At 38.1% G+C, this 20,749-nt stretch overlaps 2 protein-coding genes across 2 annotated transcripts in view; one reads left to right on the top strand and one right to left on the bottom strand.

The window, feature by feature from the left end:
* SMC5 (structural maintenance of chromosomes 5) overlaps positions 1-20,749 on the top strand; it is a 108,009-nt gene that overhangs the window by 44,094 nt on the left and 43,166 nt on the right. The gene's annotated exons all lie outside the window — the stretch shown is intronic.
* LOC112838560 (small ribosomal subunit protein eS27-like) lies at positions 7,408-7,748 on the bottom strand. Its single transcript, XM_025891330.2, has one exon. It carries the CDS (start codon positions 7,729-7,731, stop codon positions 7,477-7,479), a length of 255 nt encoding a protein of 84 aa, XP_025747115.1. The 5' UTR covers positions 7,732-7,748; the 3' UTR covers positions 7,408-7,476.

Raw genomic sequence — 20,749 nt, 5'->3', positions numbered from 1 at the left:
GGTTAGGTTGTGTATTTGAGACCTTTCTTGTTTCTTGAGAAAGGCTTGTATTGCTATATACTTTCCTCTCAGGACTGCCTTTGCTGTATCCCAAAGATTTTGGACCGTTGTGTTTTCATTTTCATTGGTTTCCATGAATTTTTCTAATTCTTCTTTAATTTCCTGGTTGACCCATTCATTCTTTAGTAGGATGCTCTTTAGCCTCCATGCATTTGAGTTCTTTCTGACTTTCCTCTTGTGATTGAGATCTAGTTTCAAAGCATTGTGGTCTGAAAATATGCAGGGAATGATCCCAATCTTTTGGTACCAGTTGAGACCTGATTTGTGACCTAGGATGTGATCAATTCTGGACAATGTTCCATGGGCACTAGAGAAGAATGTGTATTCCGTTGCTTTGGGATGGAATGTTCTGAATATGTCTGTGAAGTCCATTTGGTCCAGTGTGTCATTTAAAGACTTTATTTCCTTGTTGATCTTTTGCTCAGATGATGTGTCCATTTCAGTCAGGGGGGTGTTAAAGTCCCCCACTATTATTGTATTGTTGTCAATGTGTTTCTTTGCTTTTGTTATTAATTGCCTTATATAATTGGCTGCTCCCAAATTCGGGGCATAGATATTTACAATTGTTAGATCTTCTTGTTGGATAGACCCTTTAAGTAGTATATAGTGTCCTTCTTAATCTCTTATTACAGTCTTCGTTTTAAAATCTAGTTTGTCTGATATAAGGATTGCCACCCCAGGTTTCTTTTGGTGTCCATTAGCATGGTAAATGGTTTTCCACCCCCTCACTTTCAATCTGGGGGTGTCTTTGGGTCTAAAATGAGTCTCTTGCAGACAGCATATGGATGGGTCTTGTTTTTTAATCCAATCTGATAGCCTGTGTCTTTTGATTGGGGCATTTAGCCCATTTACATTCAGGGTAACTATTGAAAGGTATGAATTTAGTGCCATTGTATTGCCTGTAAGGTGACTGTTACTGTATGTTGTCTGTGTTCCTTTTTGATCTTTGCTGCTTTTAGGCTCTCTCTTTGCTTAGAGGACCCCTTTCAATATTTCTTGGAGGGCTGGTTTCGTGTTTGCAAATTCCTTTAGTTTTTGTTTGTTCTGGAAGCTTTTTATCTCTCCTTCTATTTTCAATGACAGCCTAGCTGGATATAGTATTCTTGGCTGCATATTTTTCTCGTTTAATGCTCTGAAGATATCTTGCCAGTCCTTTCTGGCCTGCCAGGTCTCTGTGGATAGGTCTGTTGCCAATCTAATATTTTTACCATTGTAGGTTACATATCTCTTCTCCCGAGGTGCTTTCAGGATTTTTCTCTTTGTCTCTGAGACTCGTAAGATTTACTATTAGATGTTGGGGTGTTGACCTATTTTTGTTGATTTTGAGAGGGGTTCTCTGTGCCTCCTGGATTTTGATGCCTGTTTCCTTCCCCACATTAGGGAAGTTCTCTGCTATTATTTGCTCCAAAATACCTTCTGCCCCTCTCTCTCTTTCTTCTTCTTCTGGGATCCCAATTATTCTAATGTTGTTTCGTCTTATCGTATCACTTATCTCTCGAATTCTGCCCTCGTGATCCTGTAGTTGTTTCTCCCTCTTTTTCTCAGCCTCTTTATTTTCCATCATTTGGTCTTCTATATCACTGATTCTCTCTTCTGCCTCATTTATCCTAGCAGTTAGTGCCCCCATTTTTGATTGCACCTCATCAATAGCCTTTTTGATTTCGACTGGGTTAGATTTTAGTTCTTTTATTTCTCCAGAAAGCGTTTCTCTAATAACTTCCACGCTTTTTTCAAGCCCAGCTAGTATCTTTAAAGTCATGATTCTGAACTCTAGGTCCGACATCATACTAATGTCCGTATTGAGTAGGTCCCTGGCTGACGGTACTACCTCCTCTTTTTGCTGAGGTGATTTTTTTCATCTTGTCATTTTGTCCAGAGGAGAATAGATGAATGAGAGAACAAAATGCTAACAGGTTTACAACGTCTCCAGCAAATATACTGTATAGAAATCAGAAAAGACCTGAAACCAGGGGAAAAGAAAGGGAAAGAAAGAAAAAAGAAAGAGAGAAAAAAAAAAGATAAAAACAAAAACAGAACAATACAAAAAAAGCAGAATGTGATCAAATATGATCAGGCTAGTGCATAGATCAGTGCCACACACTAGATTTTGGGCGTATTTTGGTCTGTTAGAAAAAAGTGCTTCCTAAAATTTTAAAGGAAGAAAGACATATATGTACAAAATAAGGGTTGATACAATGAAGGGATAGAAGATGACTGTAAAGATGAAAATTTGAAAATTATAAAAGATTTTATAAAAGGACTTGATAAGATAAGAAGTTGTTTGAAAAAAGAAAGAAGATTTAAAAAAAAAAAAAAAGGGAGAGAATGTGATCAGGCAGGAGACTAGAACAGAGCCATACACTAGTGATTTAGGATATATTTTGATCTGTTAGAAGAAACTGTATCTCAAAATTTTAAAGAGAGAACAACTTATATATATATGCCAAAAATAAGGGTAACTACTATGAAGGGATAAAATATGACTCTAAAAATGAAAAATAAAAAATTTTTTTTTTTTTTTTTAAAGAGATTGATAAGATGTTGGTTGAAAAAGGGAAAAAGAAAAACAGTTAACAAAAATTAACTTTGATGAACTAATGAATCATGGTAAAAAAAAAACCATGAATTCTATGTGCAGTATTCCCCTAGCGCTGGAGTTCTCCCATTCTCCTTGATCGATCAACTTGGTCTTGGCTTGCTGGCTGTTCGTGCTGATCTTCTGGGGGAGGGGCCTGTTGCTGTGGTTTCCAAATGTCTTTGCCGGAGGCTGAATTGCCCCGCCCTTGTAGGTCCGGGCTAAACAAGCTGCTCCGGTTTGATCTCAGGAGCTTTTGTTCCCTGCAAGGTCTCCGTACAGCCTTGGAGGACCAGGGCAAAAATGGTGGCCTCCCAATCTCCACCCAGAGGAGCTGAGAACTCGGGGCCCCGCTCTTCAGTGCGCCCCCAGAGAAAAGCAGTCACTCCCTTGTCCCCGGTCTCCGGCCGCACTCCGTGCTCACCTGGCCTGTGACCGAGCGTTGCTATCTCTGGTACCCGACCCCGTGTGGAGTCTCCAAACCCAGCAGATCCCTGCGGTGCGTTCCCGTGCCGCTCCTCCCCGGGAAGTAAGGGGAGTCTCCCCGGATCTGCCGCCTGTTGGGTCCCTGCTGGAGGAGCAGTGGCCCAATTGGGCCGCGGATCACAGTTTATGGCCACCCCAAGCTGAGAGCCCACGCCTCGGCTCCGTCTCTGCGGCCGGCTTCCCCGCTCCGATACCTGGGAGCACTGGCACAGTCAGGCACCCCCGGTCTTTCTGTGACCCCAAGGGTCCTGAGACCACACTGTCCCGGGAGGATTCCACCCCCCGCTTAGCCACTGCAGCGACGTCCCTCCACGGAGCCGACTTCTAAAAGGTCCGATTTTGTGCTCCGCGGCTCTAGCACTTGCCAGAAGCGGCCGACGGAGGCCCCTTCCCCGCCGTCTATCCTCCCGAATATCGCCTCGTATTCACTTCTCCGCACGTCCTACCTTCCAGAAAGTGGTCGCTTCTCTGTTCAGATAGTTGTTGCTACTCTCCTCTTTGATCTCCTGTTGAGTTCGTAGGTGTTCAGAATGGTTTGATCCCTATTCAGCTGAATTCCTGAGACCAGACGAAATCCAGGTCTCCTACTCCTCCGCCATCTTGCTCCGCCCCCCCCCCCACATCTCTGAGTTTTTGAGAGGCTCTGGCATTGGTTTTTTGTTTTGAAAGAGTCCTCCTTTCTTTTCCTTTTCTCTCACTGCCTTTCACCCTGTGGTTCCTATAATAGGGTACTACATTAGTTGTCCCTCTGCTGTCTTTCCTCTTCTGAATGCTGTTGAGGTCTCCAGTTGCTGACGTCTTCTCCCTTGTTCCCTCTGTCCTCGTGGGAGTGAACCCTTTGTACTGCATTTCTAATACTTAGAGTTCTGGAGGGAAGAGGCATAAAGATTGCATCTTGAAAACCCTAAGCAGGAATACAGGTTGATACGTGTGTAACACTGAATCATCTTTATGTTTCTGTCGCAAAATCGTACTTGATATTTTAATACATTGCTGGATTCAACTAGAAAATCTTCTATCTACGATTTTTTGCACCATGTGAGATTGGCCTAAAATTTTATTTTGTTTCATCCTTAACTGGTTTTTCAGTGTCATGCTGATTTGTTACGTAGTTTAATACTCCTTGGACTAGTATTTTCAATTTTTGCCTTAGCGTATTTACCAGGGCTTGTCACTTTCATAAGTTATTTCACTTTTAACTTTTAATAAATTTCAGGGCGTAAATATTTTTATTTATCTGGTTATCACTTGGCTGCATCTTGTGTGTTGATAAGTGCTTTTATTGCTTTTCTGTTTAAGATTTCATATTTTCAGTTTTTAACATTTTCATTCATTTAAGGTTGTACAGGAGTAATTACTGTTTTAATTTCTATGGATAATGGAATTTCAAAACCTGAATGTAGAGTTCTGTTTCTGTTCCTTTATGGTTAATAAATGTGGACTTTATGACTTTATTTTAGATATTTTGAGATCTCTTTGGACTTTTATATTTCGTTTTGTACATGTTCTGTATGTATTCAAAAAGAATGTATATTTAGTCTATATATGTATGAATATATATAATTATGTATATGCTAGAACAGGTTTACTATACTTATGCAAATGTTTCACATACTTTTTACCTACCCAGTCTATCCTTTTTTAAAGTGACCTTTTGCTGTGAGATTTGTCTGTTTTTACATTTTTGCTTCCTAGATTTTAAAGCTCTATTGTTTCGTTATTTCTGCATCATGCTTTATCTGCTGTGAGTAGTACGTACTGGGTTTTGTTCTGCAGGTTTTGTCATTGTAGTGTCGTGACATGTGATCAGGAAGGGAGTTTCACCATGTCCATTCATGGTGGTTTTCTACTAACTGTGCTTTTAGTTCGATTCCTCCTGCCTGCTCTCCTTTCTCCTCTTTTCTATTGCTGTTGATAAAGGTTTTATTCCATTTTTTCCCCTAATGTTACATATTCTAAGCCTATTCTGTTGACTGCTCTTAAAGTTTAAGTAACAGGTATTTTTTTTAAGTTAGCATTTTATTCTTCCATTTAGTTCAGATGCTTTCTCTTATTCTCCATATCTGTACCTTCAGAAATTTTACTTGGCATTTATTTAAAAAGTTATTTTTTATGGTCTGTGCTTATTTAGACTTAATATGTTTTATTGATCATGTTACTTGTTTTATCATACTTCTGCCTCTTAAGAGGTAGACTTTTTGTTTCTTGCTGGATATTTTCTGTGGGTGTTTTAGAGACACTCTTTGGGTGATGAACTTCCTGAGCACTTGTACGTTGGAAAATAAATTTTTTTGCACTCATTCTGGAATATTAATATTGCTGAATTTTAAATTATAAATTACAAATAATTTTTTCTCAACACTTTGACAGTCCTCCCTCTGTGTCCCGTGAGGTCCAGTATTGTTCCTGAGAAGTAGCAGGTATGAGAGCTAGGCAGGGACCGTATTGGACCCTCAGAGAAAAAAGAAATTGAATTTGATTCTAAATGCAGTGAGAAATGGAGAAGAATAGTATTTCGTAAGCTTTAAAAGCACTCAGGATTGCCTTACGGAGAGTGGACTGTATGGGACAAAAATAAAAGAGAGTTCCGTTACAAGGCTGCTAAAGTGGGTAAGACAAGTGAGGATGCTGACTTTTCCTCATAGGGTAGCAGTGCACAAGCAAATTTAGAAAACTGAACCACAAAATTTGCTCAGGGAATAGATTGAAGAATTGAGTTGTGGAAGAATTGAGGATCCCATCTAATCTTTTGACTTCACAGTTGGAGGGATAGTGTGGTACCTTTTACTGAAATGAGGATTGCTGGGAGAGGGGAAATGAGTTCTATTTGACTATATAAAATTTCATCCGTTTACTTTAAACCTGTATCTTTGAATCTAAAATGTGTTTCTTGTGGATCATGGGTTTTCTTTTTTTATTGAAGTAAATATTAACATAAAACATTACATTAGTTACAAATGTACAACATTGATTCAGTAATTCTGTGCACTACTTATTGCTTACCATGATAAGTGTAGTCACTGTATTATCATACAGTGTTATTCTAATATTATTGACTGTTTTCCTTACGTTGTACTTTTCATTTCCATGGTTTATTTTATAACTGGAAGTTTTTATCTCTTGATCACCTTTTTTCACCCATCCCCCCACCCACTTCCCCTCTGGCAACCACCAGTTTTTTATACTTGTCTATACACACACACACACACACACACACACACACACACACCATTATATACATACACCTGCACACATACCACATCTTGTTTATACATTCATTTACAGATGGACACTTACATTGCTTTCCTACTTAGACTGTTGTAAATAATACTGTAATAAACATAGGGTGCATATATATTTTGAAACTGGTGATTCCGTTTTCTTCAGGTAAATACACGTGGAATTACTGGATCTTACAGTATTTCTATTTTTTAAAGTTTTTGTGGCACCTGTATACTGTTGTCCACAGTGGTTGCACCAACTTATATTCCCAACAACAGCGCTCAGTGGTTCCCCTTTCTCTACATCATTGCCAAGACTTGTTATTGTCTTTTTGATACTAGCCTTTGTGACTAGTGTAAAGTGATTGCTCCTTGTGGTTTTTACATTTTCCTTATGATGAGTGATGTTGAGTATCTTTTTTTTTTTAAAAGATTTTATTTATTTTATTAGCAGGGGGAGAGTGAGGGAGAGGGAGGGAATCTCTAGCAAACTCAGTGCTGAGCACGGAACCCGATGTGGGGCTCTATCTCACGACCCTGAGATCATGACCTGAGCTGAAATCAAGAGTTGGACCTTTAACTGAGCCTTCCAGGCACCCTGGGCATCTTTTTATGTTTCTGTTAGCCATCTGTATATCTGCTTTGGAAAAATGTCTATTCAGATTGTCTGCCCATGTTCTAATTGGGTTGAGTTTTTTTTGTTTTTTGGGGGTTTTGGGGGTTTTTTTGTTTTGTTTTTTGGTGTTGAGTTACATAAGATCTTTATATATTTTGGATGTTAACCTCTTATCGGGTGTATCATTTGCAAATGTCTTCTCTTACTCACTAGGTTGCCTTTTTGTTTGTCGATGGCTTCCTTCACTGTGCAAAAGCTTTTTATTTTGGTATACCAGTAGTTGTATTTGGTACACCAATAGGCCCAATAGTTTATTTTTTGCTTTTTTTTCCTTGCCCGAGGAGACATAGCCATAAATATGTTGCTAAGGGCAATGTCAGAGATTACTGCCTATGTTATCTTGTAGGAGTTAAATGGTATTCAGTTCTCACATTTAGATCTTTAATCCATTTTTTTTTTTTTTAATCCAAAATCTGTTTATTGGGAGAGTGTCCCACTCATCTTGATTCAGGGTGCTTTTAGTGCTGCTTCCGCCTGAAGGAGCATCCTTCTGTAAGCCTGGCTTTTCCTCCTGTGGGCTGGCAGAGGACAGTGGAGCAGCCGACGCACAGAACTACCGTTTGTGCATGGCTGAAGACGGTGGTGATCTTGTAGCATCCGGGGCACTTCACGTCCATGAAGTAGGAGTTGGGTCTCTGCACCAGGCGCTTCTTCTTATGCTTCCTCTTCTCCTCTTCCGGGGACGGGTGCAGGAGATCCTTCGCGAGGGGCATGTTCTCGTGGGGAGGTCGTCACTGCCGGAAAGGGTGATCTTTAATCCATTTTTAGTTTATTTTTGTGCATGGTGTAAGAAAGTGGTCCAGTTTCATTCTTTTGCATGTAGCTATGAAGTTTTTCAGCATTTATTGAAAAGATTGGGGTTTTTTTTTCCTTTTGTATATTATTGTTTCCTTTGTTGTAGATCGACTGTAAAGGTGTGGGTTTATTTCCAGGCTCTCTCTACTGTTCCATTGATCTATGTGCCTGTTTCTCAACTGGTACCATACTGTTTTGATTACTATAGCTTTGGAGTATACCCTGAAATCTGGGATTGAGATACCTCCAGCTTTGTTCTTTTCAAAATTTCTTTGGCTATTCAAGATCTTTTGTGTTTCTATACAAATTTTAGGATTATTTGTTACAGTTCTGTGAAAAATGCTCTTGATTTATTTTTTATTTTTATTTTATTTTATTTTTTTTTCTCTTGATATTTTGATAAGGATTGCATTGAATTTCTAGGTTGTTTGGGATAGTTTAAACATTTTAATGGTATTCTTCCATGAGCGTGGTATATCTTCCCATTTGTGTCACTTGGTTTCTTCCATCGATGTCTTATAGTTTTCAGAGTATAAGGCTTTTACCTCCTTGGTTAAATTTATTCCTAGGTATTTTATATTTTGGGGGTGCAGTAATAGATGGGATTGTTTATTATTAGTGTGTAGAAATGCAACAGATTTCTTTGTATTAATTTTGTATCCTTCAACTTTACTGAATTCACTTAACAGTTCTAACAGTTTTTTTGGTGGAGACTTTAGGGCTTTTTATATATAGTATACCATCTGCAAATAGTGACAGTTTTCCTACTTTTACCAGTTTGGATGTCTTTTATTTATTTTTCTTTGATTGCTGCAGCTAGGACTTTCAGTATTATGTTAAATAAAAGTGGTGATAGTGGATGTCCTTTTTTTGTTTCTTAATCCTAGAGGAAAAGCTTTCAGTTTTTCATCATTGAGTGTGACGTTAGGTGTGGGCTTTTGATATATAGCTTTTATCATGTAGAGGTAGGTTTCTCTCTAAACATGAATGGATGTTGTATTTTGTCAAGTGCTTTCTCTGCATGTATTGAGATGGTGATATGATTTTTATCCTTCCTTTTGTTAATATGTATCACATTGATTTGTGAATATTGAACCACCCTTGCACCCCTGGAATAAGTTGCACTTGGTCATGGTGAATGATTCTTTGAATGTACTGTTGAGTTTGGATTGTTAATACTTCACTGAGGATTTTGCATCTATATTCATCAGATACTGGCCTGTAGTTTTTTGTTTGTTGGTAGTCTTTTTGTCTGGTTTTGGTATTCTTGTAATGCTGTAGAATGAATTTGGAAGTTTTCTTTCCTTTTCCAGTTTTTGGAATAGTTTGAGAAGAATAGGTGTTTACCTTTTCTTTAAATGTTTGGTACAATTCCACCTGTGAAACCATCTTGTCCTGGACTTGTTTGCTGGGAGATTTTTGAGTAGTGACTCATTTTCATTACTAGATTTTGGTCTGTTTAAATTTTTTTGTTTCTTCCTGATTCAGTTTTGGGAGATTATATGTTTCTAGGAATTTATCCATTTCTTTTAGATTGTCCAATTTGTTGGCCTATAATTTTTCATAATATTTCTTATTCTTTCTGTGGTGTCAGTAATTTCCTTCATTTCAGATTGTATCTATTTGAGTCCTCCCTTTTTTTTTCTTGATGAGTCTGACTAAAGGTTTATCGATTTTGTTTATTGTTTCAAAGAACCAGCTTTTGGTTTCTTTTTTCTTTTAGTCCATATTTCATTTATTTATGCTTTAATCTTTATTATTTCCTTTCTTTAGCTAGCTTTAGGCTTGCTTTGCTCTTTTTTCTAGCTCCTTTGAGTGTAAGGTTAGATTGTTTGAGATTTTCCTTGTGGAGATAGGCCAGTATTGCTATAAAATTCCCTCTTAGAACTGCTTTTACTGCGTCCCAGAGATTTTGGCTCATTGTGTTTTTATTTGCATTTGTCTCCCATGTATTTTTTTAATCTTCTTTAATATCTTGTTTAACATTGTTAAATAGCATTTTGTTTAGCCTCCATGTGTTAATGTTCTTTCCAGATTTTTCTTATAATTGATTTCTAGTTTTATATCATTGTGGTCAGAAAAGGTGCTTGATATGATTTCAGTCTTCTTAAATTTGTTGAGACCTATTTTGTGGCCTAATATGATCTCTTGTCTGGAAAATGTTCCATGTGCACTTGAAAATAATGTGTTTTCTGTTTTGGGATGTAGTGTTTTGTGTATATTTGTTAGATCTATCTAATCTAAATGATCAAAGCCACTGTTTCTTTGTCTTTTTTTTGGTCTGCATGATCTATCCATTGATGTAAGTGGGGTGTTAAAGTTCTCTATTATTGTCAATTTCTCACTTTGTTAATATTTACTTTATGTAATAACTTACTTGCTCCTATGTTGGGTGCGTACATATTTACAATTTTATATCTTGTTGGACTGATTGCTTTATCATTATGTAGTGCTCTTCTTTGGCTCTTGCTTCAGTCTGTTTTATTGTCTATTTTATCTTATATTCTTTTGCTACCCTTGCTTTTTTTTTTTTTTTTCCTTCCTGCTTCATTTGCATGGGATATTTTTTTCCATCCCTTTACTTCAGTCCATGTGTCTTGAGGTCCGAGGTGAGTCTCTAGAAGGCAGCATATATATGGGTCTTGGTTGTTGTTGTTGTTGTTGTTGTTTTTAATCCATTTAGTCATTCTGTGTCTTTTGATTGGGGCATTTAATCCATTTACATTTGAAGTAATTATTGATAGGTATCTACTTATTGCCATTTGTTTTTTTTTTTTTTTACTTTCAGGTTTTTTTTTTTTTATTAACATATAATGTATTTGTTTCAGGGGTACAGGTCTGTAATTCATCAGTCTTACACAATTCACAGCTTCTTTTTGTAGCCCTTCTGTTCGTTTCTTCTCTTGCTCTCTTCCCCTATGGTTGAAAGCTTTCTTTAGTATTATGACTGTATTCCTTTCTGGGTTATTTTGTGTCTCTCTCTTTTAGGTTTTTGATTTGTGGTTACCACTGGCTCATATATAACAGCTTATGTCTGTAGCAGTCTATATTAAGTTGATAGTTGGTTAAGCTTGAGCACATTCTAAAATCACTGCATTTTTACTTCCCCTCCACATTTTATGGATATGATGTCATGCTTTACATCTTTTTGTTTTGTGTATCCCTGATGAGGTTTTGTAGGTATAATTGATTTTACTTCTTCTGTGTTTTAAAAACTGGCTTTAAAAGTGACTGATCTACTACCTTTAGTATATGTTTGCTTTACTGTGAGACTTTTTTCCTTTAATAATTTTCTTCTAATTATGGCCTTGTCTTTGCACTTAAAGAGCTTCCTTTAAATTTAATGATGAACTCATTTAACTTGTGTGGGAAACTCTCTCTCTCCTATTCTAAATGATAGCCTTGCTGGGTAGAGTATTCTTGATTGTAGGTCTTGTCTTTTCAGCACTTTGACTATATCGGTGACACTCCCTTTTAGCCTGCAAAGTTTTCTACTGAAAGATGAGCTGATAGCCTCACGGGGTTTCTCTGGTGTATAACTGTTGTTTCTTGCTCCTTTAAAAATTTGCTCAGGGCGCCTGGGTGGCTCAGTTGGTTAAGCGACTGCCTTCGGCTCAGGTCATGATCCTGGAGTCCTGGGATTGAGTCCCGCATCGGGCTCCCTGCTCAGCAGGGAGTCTGCTTCTCCCTCTGACCCTCCCCGCCTCATGTGCTCTCTCTCTCAAATAAATAAATAAAATCTTAAAAAATAATTTGCTCATAAAAATTTATTATTATGTATCTTGGTGTGGTCCTTCTTGGATTCATCTTGTTTCCTTCCCCAGATTAGGAAATTTTTCAGCTAGTATTTTTTAAAATAAGTTTTCTGCCCCCTTCTCTCTCTCTTCTCTTTCTGTGATCCCAATAATGTGAATGTTACTATGTTTGATGATGATACTGAGTTCCCTTAATCTATTCTCATTTTTTTAGTATTTCTCTTTTTGATATTCAGCTTGATTGCTTTCCATTACCCTGTCCCCCAGATCACTGATACATTATTCTGTGTCTTCTAATCTGCTGTTAATTCTTAGTGTATTTTTTTATTTCAGTTATTAAATTCTTCTGCTCTGATTCTGTCTTTTATATTTTCTGTCTTTGTTGAAGTTCTCATTGAGATCATCTACTCTTTTCTGACATCCGAATTTCTGTGACCATTATTTTGAATTCTTTATTAGGTACGTTGCTTATCTCCATTTCACTTAGCTCTTTTACTATGATTTTTGTCTTGTTCTTTCATTTGGGACATATTACTGTCTCATTTTGCCTGACTTTGTGTGTGTTTCTCTATATTAGGTGGGTAGCTACATCTCCTAGTTGTGAAAGTCATGGCTTTGTGTAGAAGAGGTCCTATGGTACCATGTAGCACTTGCCCTCTCTGGTCTCCAGAGGTGCCCTGTGTGTGGGCTGCATATACCCTACTCCTGTGGCTGAGCCACTGTTGCCTTCAGCCTAGCTGACTGCCATGACCCACATTACATGCTGTGGGTGCACTAGGCAGGGTTTAGTCTCTGTGCTGTTGAGAGACCTGAGGTTGCCTCAGGCTTGTTGGTAGGCAGGGCTGGCCATCAGCCTAGCAGTCTCCCGTTAGCCTCTCTGCCATAGTTGCAGGAGCATCAAAGGGCACAGCTTGCTCCCTGCACAGCCAGCTAAGAGTCTGGGCTGCTGGAACTGCAGGTGTGCCCGTGTGGGGTTATCTCTCCACCTCCCCAGGCAGGAATCACTTTGGAGTGGCACCAGTACCTGCTCGGGCTGCCTCCAGGGTGTGGTGAGGCAGGAGCAGTGGTTTGGATGGGTCAGTCCTCGGGGGAATGCTTGCATGGAGCACATACTGCTAGCAGGATATATGGGGGAGAGTGTTAGCGCTGGCTTCTGCAAGTGTCTGCCTATGTAAGCTGGTGGAGTAGAAAAGAAGTGGCATTTGCCAGCACTTTTGTTCCTGGAGAAATCTCCTGAAGATCCCTGTCCCTTCACACATTCTAAGATTAGTCAGTAAATCCCCTTCACTTATACCCCAGGTGCTTTTCAGACGGCTACTTCTGTGCTGTGTGTTGCACAGAGTTACTTGTTTTGCTGAGTCTTTAAGGGCAGCAACTGAGTTTCCTATTCCCCTCTGGCTCTTTCAGATTTAAGTCCCCCTGATTTTTCAAGCCTCATGTTACAGGGATTCGTCTTCGCAGTGCAGACCCCTGCTGCCAGGTTTTCCTGGTGTGGGGTCTGATCCTCTAACTTCTCCATGTTGTGTCCTCCCCACTGGTGGTTACTGCCTCCAGGGCTTTACTTGCCAGTAGTGTCTCTGTCCTTCCTATGCCTTCCCACGTGGCCGCCTCTCGACACTTGACTGTGGAGGGTCTGTTCTGCCAGTCTTTAGGTTGTTCTCAGGGTTAGTTGTATAGTTGTACCTGTTACCTTGTTGTGTCCATGGGAGGAGATGAACTCGGGATCCATCTTCTGTATCCGTTTTGCCTCTCCCTGCCTTTAAATTGGAGTGTTTAATCCATTTACATTTGATGTGATTTCTGACAGAGGTAGCATTTATGTGAGCCATTTTGCTAATTTGTTGTCACTGCATCTTAGGACTTTTTTTTCCTCTAGTTCTCTATTATTACTTTATGTTAAATATTTTCTGTTGTACCATTTTAATTACCTTGTGTTTTTTTTTTAAGATTTTATTTATTTTTATTTATTTGACAGAGAGACACAGTGAGAGCAGGAACACAAGCAGGGGGAGTGGGAGAGGGAGAAGCAGGCTCCCCACGGAGCAGGGAGCCCGATGCGGGGCTTGATCCCAGAACTCTGGGATCATGACCTGAGCTGAAGGCAGACGCTTAACGACTGAGCCACCCAGGCGCCCCAATTCCCTGTTTCTTTCACTGTGTATTTTTTGAGCTATTTTCTTAGTGGCTGCCTTTAGAATAACAATATCTTTTTAACAATCTGGTTCATATACCAATTAATTTCAGTAGTGTGCAAAATTTTGCCCCTATATAGCTCCATCCCATCCCTCCCTCCTTTGTGCTATTATTGCCATACAAATTGTATTTTAATTATTATAAGCCTATCAGCACAGCTTTTATAATTATTTCTTCATATAGTTTTGTTTTTGTAACAATGTTTGATTCTCTGACACCAACCAAGTGTCTTACAATTCAATTCAATTCTGATACTAACTGCCTGGAATTAGGGCAGACTGTAAGTTAAGGGTTTGGTCCCCACAGGACAACCCTTGCTTCATACGTAAGTCTCAAGGACCCAGGACACAGGCTGTCTGCACTTCTGCCTAACTTGGCTTCAAATTCAGGGGTTCCCACAGCCCCTCTTCAGGTTTGGTATTTGCTACATCAACTCATGAACTCAGGAAAATATTATACTTAACAATTGCCAGTTTATTATAAAGGATGCAACTCCATAACATCCATATGGAAGAGCTGCATAAGACAAGGTATGGGGGATAGAGTGTTCAGAGCTTTCATTCCCTCTTGTGGGTGCATCACCTTCCCAGAATGTTGACCTATTCAAGTCAGAAGCTCCAGAACCTTATCTCTTTAGGATTTTTTTTTATTAAAGTTTCATTATGTAGGCATGATTGATTAAATTTTTTGGCCATTGGTAAATGAACTCAATCTCCAGTTCTTTCCCCCTCCTTGAGGTCAGGGGGTGGGGTTGAAAGTTTCAGCCCTCTAATCCATGTGGTTGATTCTTCTGGCAACCAGTCTCCATTCTGAAGCTATCCAAGGGGCCCTTCCAAGAATCATCTTATTATCATAAAATCAGGCATGGTCCAAAGTGCTTGGGTGCTTGGTATGAAAAACAAAAGATGTTCCTGTCACTCAGGAAATTCCAAGGGTTTTTAGAACTCCAAGCCAGGGACTCGGGACTAAGAAAATAAATACTTTTTATTAATACCATAACAGTTGTCTTTTAAGTCAGATAAGAGAAAGTTTACAAACAACAGATACATTTTACTATTTTTTGTATTAACTGTGTAGTTATCTTTACTGGTTCTCTTTATTTCTATAAATTCAGGTTACTGTTTAGTGTCCCTTCATTTTGGTATGAAAGACTTCAGGATTTTTTCTAGGGTACGTCTGCTAATGACAAATTCTCTCAGTTCTTGTTTATCTGGCAGTGGCTTTCTTAAGTTTTCCTTTGTTTTTGAAGGATAGTTTTACTGGATAGAGAATTCTTGTCCTTTTTTTTTTTTCCAGCACTTTGATGTTCCATTGCTTTCTAGTTCCCTGGTTTCTGATGAAGAGTCAGCTTTTAATCTTATTGGGGATCCCTTGTACATGATGAGTTAACTTTTTTCTTGCTTTCAGCGTTTTTTTCAGTAGTTAACTATTAGGTTTTTTCAATGTGACTCTCCTTAAGTTTATCCTACTGGGAAGTTATTTAGCTTCTGGGCCATGCAGATTAATGTTTTAGATCCAAGCTGGGAAGTTTGGGGTTATTAATGTCCTCAAATATTCATTCTGCCTCTTTTTTCTTCTTCTGACACTCCTGTTCTGCATAGTTTGATATACAGTGGTATACTTTGATACACCTTTTAATCACTTTTTTCTTTTCATCATATTAGATAATCTCAAGTGACTGATCTTCAAATTTCCTTTGTTTTGCCTGTTCAGATCTCTAGCCTCACTAGTGAATCTTTCATTTCAGTTATTGTACTTTTCAACTCCACAATTTCTAGTTGGCTTTTTTATACTTTCTTCCTCTGTTGATACTCTCTATTCAGTGAGATTGTTCACTTCCTTTAGTTCTTTAGACATATTTTTTTTTTAGTTGATTTAGTTCTTTAGTTGATTTAGTTCTTTAGTTGATTGAACATTTTTAAAATAACTGTTTTAAAGTCTTTACTTTGTAAGTCTATTTCTGGGCTTCCTCAGGGATATTTTCTATTGACTGCTTTTTTTTCCAGTGTATGACCCATACTTTGTTTTTGTTGCAAGTGTTGTAATTTTTGTTGAAACTGGCAGTTGAAGTAGCATGATGTAGCAACTTTGAAATCAGTTGTCCTTCCCTCCCCAGGCTTCTTGTTTCTGTTTGTTTAGTTACTTTCCTAACTAATTCTTTGAAATTTGTATTTTTTGTTGTATGTGACTACTGAAGTCTCTGCTGAGTTAGTGTACTGGTCAGCTATTTCCTAAAATGACTGCAACCAGGATGTCTCCCTGTCTTTGTTGAGGGTCTCTTCGTGCATGTTGGGTCACACCTTCAACACACGGCAGGGTAGTGTTTTTACTGTGGACCAGGATTCAGTAAGTGCTCTCTGAATTGTTGCAAGCTTTGGTTAATATCCAATGCTAGTTTACAGCTCTGTTTTGGGTTTTACTTCCTCTTTGCCCATAGCCTCAAGGAGAAACATTCTTTGTGTGCCCTGAGCCTCTGTGAGAGCTTAGGGCCTCTTCCAGTCTTGAGCATGTGCACAGTCCTAGGCATACATACTGTCTACTCATACATATAGGCTTCTAGATTCCCCAGAAGTTTCCCAAGTCTCCTACGGGGTGTCTCATTCTCCAGCTTAAGTTTTTTTGGTTAGCTTATTGTTTGCCACAGCTGTTACTCCTCATGAAACAGCTGTGGTATTAAACACATGCCACTGATTGTTTTTAACAAATGCCTTCAGGGTAAAGGCTGCAAGCTGTGGAGTCATGTCAAATAAAGATAGGCCTTGTAGTAAGGTTTTCCAAGAAGTGCAGATAGATCAGATAATGGTAGTTTTCTGAGAATGATAACTTGAAACCTTTTTAACTTTGTTCTGACCTCTCCAGTATTACTATGTTGCTGATTTCACTGTGATTGTGGGCTGTTGATTTTTCAAGGCTGCCATGGAACTGGGGAAGGGAATGGGGACATGTTCAGAATTCCACAGGGTTTGCTGTTTTTAACCAAGATTCAGGCATTTTTCTTGAATAAACAGTCTCCATGTAATTATAACCCTTTGATTAAATTTCAGAGTTCCAAAAAAGTTAATTTTGACAATTTTTGTCAGCGTTTTCATTGCTTTAATGGAGGAGAGGATTTTCATAGTTTGACTTTGCCATTCCTGATGACATCCAAATCTTTTCTATATCTACAGAAAAATGTTGCTGGGATTTTAATAGGAATTGCATTATACGTGTGTATCAGTTTGGGGAGAATTGAAATCTTTACTGTGTTGAGTCTTCCAGTCTTTGACCACGGTATGTCTTCATTTATTTAGATATTTTATTTCTTCAGTGAGCGTTTTGTAGTTTTCAGTATACATGTCCTCTGTGTTTTGTGAGATTACACCCAAGAGATTCTTTTCTCTCCCTCTCTCTTTTTAAAGAAATAGAGACCTTGGGATTTTCTGCTTAGGCAAGCATGTCATCTCCAAATGGGGACAGCTTTATTTTTTCTTTTCTGAAAAATGCCTTTTATTTCTTTTCTTGCCTTACTGCACTGGCTAGAACTACCAGCACTGTGTTGAATAAAAATGGCAAGAGTGGACATTCTTGTTCCTGATCTTAGGAGGAAAGCAACAGGTTTTTTGCATTTAAGTATGTTGTTAGCTGTAGGTTTTGTATAGATGTTTTTTTAATCAAGTTTGGGAAGTTTCACTCTATTCCCATGTTTCTGAGAGTATTTATCATTGAGTGTTGGATTTTCTTAAGTGCTTTTTTTTTGCATCTATCAATATGATAGTGTCCATGTTCATCTTTAGCTTATTAATATGATGCATTACATTGATTTTTTTAACCATCAAGTAACCTTACATCCCTGAAAATACTTCTTGGTTGTGGCTTATAAATATACTTTTATATATTGTTGAATTCTGTTAATTGATAAAGGATTTTTGTGTCTATGTGAGGGAAATTGTTCTATAGTTTTTGTACTGTCTGCTTTTGGTGTCAGAGTACCAACTAGCTTTATAAAATGAATTGGGAAATGTTCCCTCCTCTTCAATTTTTTTTTTTGGAAGAGAATGTGTAGAATTGGTGTTAATTTTTCTTCAAACCTTCCGAATAATTCTCAAATGACACTATCTGGGTTTTTGAGATTTCTTTTTTGGGGCGTTTTAAAATTATGAATTTTAATAGAGAGCTATTCAAATAATCTATTTCATATTTAATGAGTTGTAGCTAATGTTTTTTGAGGAATTGGTTCATTGTGTCTTAAGTTTTCAAATTGTGTGCATAAAGTTTCTTACTATCCTTTTGATGTTTGTAGTGATACAATGATAACCCTGTTTCATTCTTGATACTGGTAATTTCTGTCTTTTTTGGGATGGGGGCAACCTTTCTAGAGGTTTGTTAATTTTATTGCTTTTTTTCAGAGAACTAGCTGTTTGTTTCATAGATTTTTGTTTTTCCCTTTTCAATTTTATTGATGTCTGTTCATATCTTTATCATTTCCTTTTTTCTGCTTGATGTGGGTTTATTTGGCTCTTTTTCTGGGTTCTTGAGGTGGAATCTCAGATTATTGAAACTTTTCCTCTTGTGTATATACTTAATGCTGTAAACTTTGTTCTCATCACTGCTTTAGCTGTGTGCACCAGTTTTGATACGTTGTATTTTTATTTTTGTTTAATGAATTTTTTCCCCTTGAGACCACAGTTTATCTCCTCAACAATTGATGGACATTAAGGTTATTTCTGGTTTGGGGCTATTACCATTAAACTGCCATGAGTATTCTTGTACAAGTTTCAGTGTAAATATGTGCTTTCATTTTTCTTTGATAATTTCCTAGGAGTAGAATATCCTAGGTATACAATTCACTTTTGAAGGAATTGACAAGCTGTTTTCCGAAATGATTGTTAATTTATTGTAGTTGTAATTGATAAAGTTGACTTTTGATGGCTTGGAACTTTTTTTAAATAGGTCCTTCAGCATAAGTAATTAGAGAAACACTGCTTGGAGTAGGCTTAGTTAGATTTAGGTAGCTTTATTTCCAGTGTTGGTGTCATGGTTTCTAGATCCAGGGCTCTATTCCAGCTCAGTTCGCTTTTCGGTTTATGGCACATACATCCTGAAGTAGATGCCTAAGAAATAAAAAGAGTAAAAGGTCTGAATCCTTGCATTTCTGAAAACATCTTATTCTCCATTCAAATTTTATAGACAACTTAGCTAGAACTAGCCAGAAAAGAATTCTGGATCAAAGATCATTGCCCTTTGGAACTTTGTCCCACTGTGTGCTAGCATCCAACAGTGCTGCTCAGAAAGCTGATGTCTCTCTTACTCAGTTTCTTCAAGAGTGCTGCTGTTCACCATGCTGGCTTGTTGGGCTGTGTGTATGTCCATGAGTGTGTTTGTGTATATTTTGGTCTCTGGAATTTGGGGTAGCTTTTTTTTTTTTTTTAATCGTAGGTGCTGTGAAATTATAAAGTGAGATTATGTCTTATTATGGATGTATATACCAGTTATTTACTAATTCATTGTGTTGAGTTTTTATACTCTGATTTCTTCTCCTCCCTCTCTTATGAGATATAAAATCTTCTGGATTATGTCTCTAGCCCTTTCTTCTCTGAGATATTCTCTTTGTATTTTTGTTCTATCTTTAAGAAAATTATTTGCATTCCAGATTATTTATAGACCAGTTACAGAGGAGTTTCCCCATATTTAAAGATGGAATAATGGCACTCACTTCATGGGGTTATTCTAAGAGCTGAATGGGTGACTATATGAAAAGGACTCTAACAGTAACTATCAGAGCTATGTAAATGGTAGAAAGGATTTTGTGCAGGAGATTTGCCTCACACATCTGCTTCACATGCAAAAACTCTCCTTACATTGTACAAGATAGAATGGAGTGAGTACAGATGGAAATAGGGTGATAGGTTTTAAAGCAGGAATAGTACTCTGTTCATAGTACTGATTTTAACTATGCTGTTAATGAAGTATGAGACAAAGCCCTTAGCTGAGTGAGTAGAGGGCCTGCAGCAATAAAGGACTGAGGAAGGGTGGAGGCCAAGATGTGAACTCCTTTTAGAATGAGTACACGTATTTATTAGAGAAATGTAATAGGTTTTTCTGGTAGGTTTGAGTTCTTACTTAAATTTTGTAGTCATAAACTCAAAGTGAGATGTGCATTTGGAGAGTTTCTTCAATTAGGTCAGCTGCTTGGATACAGATACATAGAAGGTATATAGTTAGGTTTAATAGAGACTGTGCTTTTTTTCCTGGCTCATGTGACATAGGAATGGTGGACGGTCAAGAGTCTTTCCAAGGGAGTGGTTCTTGTGCTGGGTTGTAGAACCTCAACAGGTTAAAAAAAAAAAAGAAAGAAAGAAATGAAGGGGATGATGGATTGTGAAAAGATAGAGTAGGGTCACTGGATTGCAGGACTCTATGGAGTCAATAGTTTGGATACCACAGTAAGTAAAATGGAAGTAAAGGGGACTGGCAGAATAGAATTGTAGAAATGGTTTTCAGGTGTACGATTTTTGGTGCTTTACATGATCTGAAGTATAACCATAGGAGAAGGTAGCTGAGGAGGGGTTTAGGAAAGTTGAAGAAGTCCAGGAACACGGAGGCCAAAGAGTTAGATTGTGGGACTTCAACATATGGAGAGAAAAACAGTGAGTGGCATGCTAAAATTATCAATGAATGGAGGAAGGATATTGAGGGAGGTAGTTAACACAGCAACAGAGATAATGGGTGGCAAAACCTGATAGCACAGCCTTCAAGGGACATTAAGTGGGGCTCAGTTAATGGAGGAAATAGTACAGTAGGGATTAATGAGGATTAACACCCTCCCCACTTCTTAGTTCTGAAGCTGTCTGAAGGATTTTGGCAGGTCACCTTAGAGAGGATACTAGGGAGAAATGTCTTTCAGGAATAGCCAACTGTCAGAACGAGAGAGAACATTCATGGAAACTGAAGATGATGGGTGGTCTAGGAGTTTGGACCTATGATGTCTGAGCTAAAACCAGAATATGAT

Source organism: Callorhinus ursinus, unplaced genomic scaffold (genome assembly GCF_003265705.2).
Source record: "Callorhinus ursinus isolate GAN/ISIS: 27379988/994484 unplaced genomic scaffold, GSC_fseal_2.0 scaffold28, whole genome shotgun sequence".
Lineage (NCBI taxonomy): Eukaryota > Metazoa > Chordata > Mammalia > Carnivora > Otariidae > Callorhinus > Callorhinus ursinus.
Note: the sequence above shows the minus strand (reverse complement) of the source record. Positions and strands in the feature narration are given on the sequence as shown.